The sequence below is a fragment of the Salvelinus sp. IW2-2015 genome, unplaced genomic scaffold (assembly GCF_002910315.2).
Source record: "Salvelinus sp. IW2-2015 unplaced genomic scaffold, ASM291031v2 Un_scaffold6346, whole genome shotgun sequence".
Lineage (NCBI taxonomy): Eukaryota > Metazoa > Chordata > Actinopteri > Salmoniformes > Salmonidae > Salvelinus > Salvelinus sp. IW2-2015.
The window spans coordinates 1-9,536 of record NW_019947609.1 but is presented as its reverse complement, the minus strand read 5'-3'; the positions used below and the strand labels follow the sequence as shown (position 1 = coordinate 9,536).

General features: G+C 48.7%; 1 protein-coding gene and 2 long non-coding RNA genes across 3 annotated transcripts in view; 2 read left to right on the top strand and 1 right to left on the bottom strand.

Moving 5' to 3' along the window:
• The window catches only part of LOC112078826 (guanine nucleotide exchange protein smcr8a-like), a 12,455-nt gene extending 5,493 nt beyond the window's left edge, over window positions 1–6,962 (top strand). The window contains 7 exon segments of the mRNA XM_070442148.1: window positions 340–438; window positions 440–526; window positions 528–645; window positions 647–755; window positions 794–800; window positions 5,766–5,990; window positions 6,322–6,962. Coding sequence (XP_070298249.1) covers window positions 340–438; window positions 440–526; window positions 528–645; window positions 647–755; window positions 794–800; window positions 5,766–5,990; window positions 6,322–6,778 — 1,102 coding nt within the window. The 3' untranslated portion in view covers window positions 6,779–6,962.
• On the bottom strand, window positions 1,495–1,895 carry LOC139026914 (uncharacterized). Its single transcript, XR_011478894.1, has 3 exons — window positions 1,819–1,895; window positions 1,550–1,616; window positions 1,495–1,518 (listed from the first exon to the last, which is right to left on the bottom strand). It is a non-coding gene; the product is annotated as an uncharacterized lncRNA (long non-coding RNA).
• A 1,543-nt stretch (window positions 6,963–8,505) lies between the features above and the next one.
• LOC139026913 (uncharacterized) lies at window positions 8,506–9,536 on the top strand. The gene is made up of 2 exons (XR_011478893.1): window positions 8,506–9,139; window positions 9,171–9,536. It is a non-coding gene; the product is annotated as an uncharacterized lncRNA (long non-coding RNA).

Genomic DNA, 9,536 nt, shown 5'->3' with positions numbered 1-9,536 from the left:
CGAGAGGAGCGAAGACAGACGGAGTCGTTTACGACAATAGCAGACACCGCAGGCCGCAGCTGAGACCGCACAGGAGAGTTTTAACGAGAAAACCGGGATGGAAGAGAACGATAGGAGCTCACTATTAACCGGAAACACGACGGGAAGGATGCAAGCAACCAAGAACGGAGTGTTACTAACAGCCGACATTAGCAAGGAGAGCAAGGAAAGAGAGATCAGACTAGCGACCCCTGTCCCTCTACACCCGGCAAAACAGGCAGAGGGGACGCACAGAAGAGGATCCACGTAAGACATCTTGAGAGCGCCACCCCTACGGCCCCAGCCCCTGACCGAGAGTAGGAGGGAGGGGCTGAGACAGGGGAGGGTGATGGACAGAGAGTTCCTGACCATGAGTTGGGTCCAGATGGACACGGCCTGCTGCATGTCTCAGGAGGCTTCCTGTACATACCTCTCCCCCAGACACGCTGCCTGCTGCGGGCTGCAGCCCGCGCTCTCTTCCCCTGGTGGTCAACCAGGAGCCCCAGCCCTGCTGCCGTCCAGGGGTCTAGAGCCTGGGTTCCACCCGCTGCCAGAGCCCTGTGGGCTGGACTGGACCTGCCCATCTCCTCCTTGGGAGATACCACCTCCAGGGGATCGGACCAGGACGGGGTCAGACGTGACCACTGTCAGCGTCTACGGGGTCCGACGGGCCGGCTCACCTCTGGGGTACGGGGGGGTGGTGACGCTGAGGCAGAAGAAGAGGGCCGGGCAGGGACGCTCAGGTGAGTCACTCATTGGTTGATTCATTCAGGAGCGCTCAGGTGACTCACTCGATGGTTGATTAATCAGGGAGCGCTAGGTGAGTCACTCATTGGTTTGATTAATTCATTCTAGGCTCGGAATCTGATATCTCCAGTCTATGTGTGTGTTTTCTATACTGCTCTCTTCCCCTAGGTGTGTTTTCTATACCTGTCTCTCTCCCCATGGTGTGTTTTCTATACCTGCTCTCTCTCCCCATGTGTGTTTTCTATACCGCTCTCTATACTCCCACTGGCTGTGTTTCTATACCTGCTCTCTCTCCCATGGTGTGTTTTCTATACTGTCTCCTCTCCTCTCTCCCCATGGTGTGTTTTCTATACCTGCTCTCTCTCCCCATGGTGGTTTTCTATACCTGCTCTCTCTCTCCCCATGGTGTGTTTTCTATACCTGTGCTCTCTTCTCCCCATGGTAGTGTTTTCTATACCTGCCTCTCTCCCCATGGTGTGTTTTCTATACCTGCTCTCTCTCTCCCATGGTGTGTTTCTATACCTCTCTCTCTCCCCATGGTGTGTTTTCTATACTGCTCTCTCTCCCATGGTGTGTTTTCTATACCTGCTCTCTCTCCCATGTGTGTTTTCTATACCCTCTCTCTCTCCCCATGGTGTGTTTTCTATACCTGTCTCTCTCCCCATGGTGTGTTTCTATACCTGCCTCTCTCCCCAATGGACCATGTGTTTTCTATACCTGCCTCTCTCTCCCATGGTGTGTTTTCTATACCTGCTCTCTCTCCCCCATGGTGTGTTTTCTATACCTTTCTCTCCCCATGGTGTGTTTTCTATACCTGCTCTCTCTCCCCATGGTGTGTTTTCTATACCTGCCTCTCCTCCCCCATGGTGTGTTTTCTATTTTACCTGCCTCTCTCTCCCCAGGTGTGTTTTCTCATACCTGCTCTCTCTCCCCATGTGTTTTCGTATACGCTCTATTCCCCGATGGTGTCTTTCTCATACCTGCTTCTCTGCTCTCCCCATGGTGTGTTTTCGTATACCTGCTCTCTCTCCCCATGGTGTGTTTCTATACTGCTCTCTCTCCCCATGGTGTGTTTTCTATACCTGCCTCTCTCTCCCCACCCCATGGTGTGTTTTCTATACCTGCTTCTATTTCAAGGCCATCAGACTGTTAATAGCCATCACTAGCACATATGAGATACTGCTGCCCTATATACATAACTTGGAACTCATGGCCACTTATAATAATGTTTAATATGTTGTATTATCATCTCATATGTATATACTGTATTCTATACTATTACTGTATCTTAAGTCTATGTATTACTCATCTCATATGTACATAATACTGATATTCTTTCTACTGTATCTCAGTATCTTTCACTGTATTACTATCTCATATGTGTATATACTGTATTATTCTATTCTACTTATCTTAGTCTATGTATTATCATCTCATATGTATATACTGTATTCTATTCTATTCTACTGTATTTATTCTTGTATTACTCATACTCATATGTATATACTGTATTCTTATCTATTCTACTGTATTCCTTATCTATGACTTACTCATCTCATATGTTATACTGTATTCTATCCTATTCATGCTGTATCTTAGTATATGTATTACTCATCTCATGTATATACTGTTTATCTTACTGCACTGTTGTAGCTAGGAACACAAGCATTTGTTAGATTACTTCTGTACTGTTGGAGCTAGGAAACAAGCATTAGTTAGATACTACTGTACTGTTGGAGCTAGGAACACAAGCATTTAGTTAGATATTACTGCACTGTTTTGAGCTAGGAACACAAGCATTTAGTCATAATTACTGCACTGTTGGAGCTAGGAACACAAGCATTTAGTTAGATACTACTGCACTGTTGGAGCTAGGAACACAAGCATTAGTTAGATACTACTGTACTGTTGGAGCTAGGGAACACAAGCATTTAGTTAGATATTACTGCACTGTTGGAGCTAGAACACGAGCATTTAGTTAGATACTACTGCACTGTTGGAGCTAGGAAACACAAGCATTTAGTTAGATACTACTGCACTGTTGGAGCTAGAAACACGAGCATTTAGTTAGATATTACTGCACTGTTGGAGCTAGGAACACAAGCATTTAGTTAGATACTACTGCACTGTTGGAGCTAGGAACACAAGCAGTTAGTTAGATACTACTGCACTGTTGGAGCTAGGAAACACAAGTATTTAGTTAGATACTACTGCACTGTTGGAGCTAGGAACACAAGTATTTAGTTAGATACTACTGCACTGTTGGAGCTAGGAAAACAAGCATTTAGTTAGATATTACTGCACTGTTGGAGCTGGAACACAAGCATTTAGTTAGATATTACTGCACTGTTGGAGCTAGGAACACAAGCATTTAGTTAGATACTACATGTACTGTGGAGCTAGAAACACCAAGCTTATGTATAGTACTCTCACTGTTGAGTAGGAACACAAGCATTTAGTTAGATATTACTGCACTGTTGGAGCTAGAAACACCAGCATTTAGTTAGATACTACTGCACTGTTGGAGCTAGGAACACAAGCATTTAGTTAGATATTACTGCACTGTTGGAGCTAGAAACACCAGCATTTCGCTACACCCACAATAACCTCTGCTAAACACGTGTACGTGACCAATAACACGTGATTATCTCTCTCTCGGTCTCTCACTCCAGGTTTGTGCGTCTAGTATCCGTTTGCCTGCATGCCCTGTGGTCCCTACTGAGTGGTCGAACCCTGTGGTCCTGGATCTGAGAGAGGGCAGGGTCAGGAGGCTGGTGTCCGCTAGCCTCTACGCTGAACCGGGCGCTGTGGGGAGGGGTCCAGCCCTGGCTCCCGCCCCTTCAGCCTCGCACGCTACAGAGATGGAACCTAGGACTGCAGAGGTAGAGGAGAGGGCGCGGTGGAGGGGTGGCTCAGTCCCATACAGTCAGACCGTCACCATAGACATGATGTCGTCATCAGTCCTGGGGTCAGCTAGTGCATATAGGACTGCAGAGGAAGGGCCTGGATGTGAGTGGATCAGTCCGCAGTAACAGTCTCCGGGTCAGTCAGTCAATCCTGCATATACCTCCATTTCGCATGCCTTAAATTAATAATAATACAAAAGTGCATTAAATTGGGATTGTTTTCCCATCATGTTCTACTAATCATAAATCTAGTCCAGTAACTTTCCCAGGCGCATACTTCTCACATTCAGACTAACTTGGTCTCCCTCTTTTCCTCCAGAGATGGTCTCCCGCCGCGGGACCAGCATGCTCTGCTCTCTGTCTCCCGTACAGCCGTTACATCCGTCTGACGCCGACCCGAAGACCCTCCGTTGCCCCGGCTACCGCGGAACCCTCCTGGCCAACGTGGCGGACCACCCGTACCCCGCTCCGCGAGGCTCCACCTACTTCCTACATTCTCAGAACACGCTCAGTAGACTTCTGCGCGGCCTTCCTCCTTAGCTTTACACATCACCTCCAATTCCATCAGCCACCTGGAGCAGAGACGGGAAGTAGAAGAGAGACGCGGGCTTCCTGAGGGATCAGCTCAGGCTTGGGAAGACGACTGTGCCGTCCTGATGTACCTGAGTCAGCTGATCACACAGCACTACCTGGAGATGGACAAAACACCTCGGAACACACAGCGAGACCTGGAAGCTAAAACATACTAGACCTGGGGGCCTATACCCCAGAGCAGTACCTAGACCCTGCCACTGGGGGTGCTATAACCCCAGAGACGGACAACACGCCTGGAAACACACAGCAGAACCTGGAAGCTAACAACATACTAGACCCTGCCACAGGGGGCGCTATAACCCCAGAGACGGACAACACGCCTGGAAACACACAGCAGAACCTGGAAGCTAACAACATACTAGACCCTGCCACAGGGGCGCTATAACCCAGAGACGACAACAAGCCTGGAACCACACAGCAGAACCCGGAAGCTAACAACATACTAGACCCTGCCACGGGCGTAGACCCTACCACTGGGGGTGCTATAACCCAGAGCATACCTAGACACCAGCCACAGGGGGTCTAATACCCCAGAGACGGGCGTAGAACCTGCCACTGGGGTGCTATAACCCAGAGCAGAACCTAGACCCTGCCACAGGGGGTGCTATAACCCCAGAGACGGGCGTAGACCCTACCATCCTTCAGTCTGCTACTAGGAGCAGAGCCCCACCCAGCTTCACCTTTAACTACACTCTAGTCTCTTATACAAGATCTGATCTGAACATTGACTGGGGGAGAATCTCCTAGAGCCTGAGAGCCTTCAAGTCCTCTCTACTCACCTCCCTCAAAACACATGGAGGAGAAGATCTGCGGAGATTCACTCTAGGTTGGAGACGGAGGGCCTGTCTCTGTCTCCTAGGTAACGAGAGACGGAGGGCCTGTCTCTGTCTCTAGGTAACCAGGAGAGACTGAGGGTGTTTAGTGAATGTAATGTCACAAGTGTTCACGTCAGTGACGTCGCAATCAGTGTCGTCATCCGTCCTTCTGATGAATGTCCTAACCGGGGGGGGGCGGGAACCTGGACACTGATTTTGATTGATTGACAAGTCACTATGAGCGTCCTATCTGATCTGCGAGAAGTGGTGTGTGTGTGTGTGGCTTAAAGCAAAGAACCGGGGTGTGCTGTGTGTGAATTTAGCTGCACGGTTCTGTACAGTACGGTAATGCCTTTACAGTTGTCTCTGTGTTGTGTTCTGCTCACCGGGTGCTAGTGTCACGATGATGTTGCATGTGTCCACCACCCTCGCAACCACAGTACTACTACAGTTGCCTTAGGAACTGAGCGTTGTAAAAGACCAGACTGTGGTGCCCATTCAACACATAGCATTTAGTTAGATACTACTGCACTGTTGGAGCTAGGAACACAAGCATTTAGTTAGATATTACTGCACTGTTGGAGCTAGAAACACCAGCATTTCGCTACACCCACAATAACCTCTGCTAAACACGTGTACGTGACCAATAACACGTGATTATCTCTCTCTCGGTCTCTACCTCCAGGTTTGTGCGTCAGTATCCGTTTGCCCTGCATGCCCTGTGGTCCCTACTGAGTGGTCGAACCCTGGTGGTCCTGGGATCTGAGGAGGGCAGGGTCAGGAGGCTGGTGTCCGCTCTAGCCCTCTACGTGCCTGGACCCGGGCGCTGTGGGGAGAGGGTCCAGCCCTGGCTCTCCTGCCCCTTCAGCCTCGCAGACCTACAGAGATGGAAACTCATAGGACTGCAGAGGTGAGGAGGAGGGGCCTGGTGTGAGGGGGGATCAGTCCCATACAGTCAGACAGTCACATGACATGATGCTGTCATCAGTCCTGGGGTCAGTTAGTGCATCATAGGACTGCAGAGGAGGGGCRTGGTGTGAGTGGGGATCAGTCCCATACAGTCCTCGGGTCAGTCAGTGCAACTTCCTGSTACCTCATTTTGCTGCCTTAAATTAAAATATAAAAAGTGCATTAAATTGGGATTGTTTTCCCCCATTTGATCAATATAAAATCTGTCTAGACTTTCCCCAGGCGCTATACATCTCATTCAGACTAAAGTTGTCCTCCCTCTTTTCCTCCAGGATGGCGTCTCCCGCGGGGACCAGCATGCTCTGCTCTCTGTCTCGCTACAGCCGTTACATCTCCGTCCTGGACGCCGACCGGAAGACCCTCCGTTGCCCCGGCTACCGCGGAACCCTCCTGGCCAACGTGGCGGACCACCGTACCCGCCTCCGCCGAGGCTCCACCTACTTCCTACATCTCCAGAACACGCTCAGTAGACTGGCTGCGCGGGCCTTCCTCCTTAGCTTTACACATCACCTCCACCTTCCCATCAGCCACCTGGAGCAGAGACGGGAAGTAGAAGAGAGGACGCGGGGCTTCCTGAGGGATCAGCTCAGGCTTGGGGAAGACGACTGTGCCGTCCTGATGTACCTGAGTCAGCTGATCACACAGCACTACCTGGAGATGGACAACACACCTGGGAACACACAGCAGAACCTGGAAGCTAACAACATACTAGACGCTGGGGCGCTATAACCCCAGAGCAGTACCTAGACCCTGCCACTGGGGTGCTATAACCCAGAGACGGACAACACGCCTGGAAACACACAGCAGAACTGGAAGCTAACAACATACTAGACCCTGCCACAGGGGGCGTATAACCCCAGAGACGGACAACACGCCTGGAACACACAGCAGAACCTGGAAGCTAACAACATACTAGACCTGCCACAGGGGGCGCTATAACCCAGAGACGGACAACAAGCCTGGAACCACACAGCAGAACCTGGAAGCTAACAACATACTAGACCCTGCCACGGGCGTAGACCCTACCACTGGGGTGCTATAACCCCAGAGCAGTACTAGACCCAGCCACAGGGGGTGCTATAACCCCAGAGACGGGCGTAGACCCTGCCACTGGGGGTGCTATAACCCCAGAGCAGACCTAGACCCTGCCACAGGGGTGCTATAACCCAGAGACGGGCGTAGACCCTACCATCCTTCAGTCTGCTACTAGGAGCAGAGCCCCACCCAGCTCACACCTTTAACTACACCTCTAGTCTCTTATACAAGATCTGATCTGAAACATTGACTGGGGGAGAATCTCCTAGAGCCTGAGAGCCTTCAAGTCCTCTCTACTCACCTCCCTCAAACAACACTGGAGGAGAAGATCTGCGGAGATTCACTCTAGGTTGGAGACGGAGGGCCTGTCTCTGTCTCCTAGGTAACCAGGAGAGACGGAGGGCCTGTCTCTGTCTCCTAGGTAACCAGGAGAGACTGAGGGTGTTTAGTGAATGTAATGTCACAAGTGTTCACGTCAGTGACGTCGAATCATGCTGTCCATCCGTCTTCTGATGAATGTCCTAACCGGGGGGGGCGGGAACCTGGACACTGATTTTGATTGATTGACAAGTCACTATGAGCCGTCCTTCTGATCTGAGCGAGAAGTGTGTGTGTGTGTGTGTGTGTAACGTTAATATGATGCATGTTCTGTGTGTGTTCGTGCCGGGTCTGTGTCACGTGATGTTGCATGTTGTCCACAGAACAACAGTACTACTACAGTTGCTTAGGAACGTTGACGTTGTAAAAGGACCAGATTGGTGCCCATTCAACACATCTAATCAAACAAAAGAGGATAATCAGTCATGATTTCTGTATTGTAACAAGCCCACGATGTATTTCTTGAGTCCTATTTGGAAATATTGGACTTCTTTCCCTGCATAACATGTAGAAGTTTTTCAGGTTTAGAAGAGGTGACTGCTAAATGCTAACTCCCATTCGTATAAGCTGGTAGCATAGCTAGCATACAGAAATCGTTGACGGTAGTCACGTCGTTTAAAAAAAAAAACGAATGCAGTTGATTGGTGACGATGACGTGAGTTAATGTGAAACATCCATACAAACATTATACTCAGATTTTTTACCTCAACATAGTGTGAAATACACATATAAGACAATAACTTAAAATGTAGGCTAATTTAGCTTGGGATCTTTACCCCGACGCGTTTCCATGGCAATGTCGTTCCATTGTTTTGGTCGAGTTCCGCATCTATTCCAACGACGTGTATATAAACTCTGGACTACTGATGCTATGTATTGGCCAATTAGAGGCTTTAAGCCACCGGTCGGCCATATTGACAGTCCTCCATAGGAATGGATGGAATTCAGCATTTCAATTAAAGGTGTCAAGGACAAAATTACATGTATTTAAGTATTTGTTGTTGTTGTAGTGGGGGACAGTGACATTAGTACGTTTAAGGGGGGGGGGGGGGATATTTAGTTTAGCTCACATATGTAAAATTATGCACCCTCTGTCAGCCATCCAGGGTTTATACATATCATTAAGGAGAGCCAAGATGGCTGCCTGGTGGCTTCAATACAGCACCCCCCTGTCAGCCATCCAGGGTTTATACACATCATTAAGGAGAGCCAAGATGGCTGCCTGGTGGCTTCAATACAGCACCCCCCTGTCAGCCATCCAGGGTTTATACACATCATTAAGGAGAGCCAAGATGGCTGCCTGGTGGCTGCAATACAGCACCCCCTGTCAGCCATCCAGGGTTTATACACATCATTAAGGAGAGCCAAGATGGCTGCCTGGTGGCTGCATAGCAGTAAAAAACACCCCCCTGTCAGCCATCCAGGGTTTATACACATCATTGATTTATAGAGCCCCATAGTGGAGGTGTCATAATTCCCATAAAACCTAGCGGTCAAACAGGGAAATGGTTCCAATCGTTATTCCACCATGTTAATCTCTCTCGGACAAGGTGACTTTTATCAATATATTCGGCTCTGTTTACTCTCAAGATTTGAAAATGCTAATTAGCATCAAAGTAGACATCATGCAAGACTACAAATCCCAGCATGCTCTCTAGCTGACACCTTTGCTAACAGGTAGTGTCAATTAAAAACTTACACAAGACAGTTCACAGAATTGTCAATTTAAATGAAATGTAGCCAATTTATTAATGACTACATTTAGCTAACATTAGATAGTTCATACAGAGATTCTTACCTTTGCCTCGATTCGGCAGTCTCGCCCAGATCATCATGGTATTTGTAGTTCTTTATGATAGCCACATTAGCAGCTAATTAGCGTATCATTTTTTTGGGGGGGGGGGGTAAATAAAGGCGACCTATATTTGATTAAAAAATCATTTTGTCTTAGAGAGATTTACACAGGCCTTATTTTACGATTCTGAAATGTATTCTGGGAAAAACAATGTGAACCGTTTCCCTGTTTATGGGTAGTATGACTGTACTGTGGCATACATGGAGCAGAGTGGGGGGG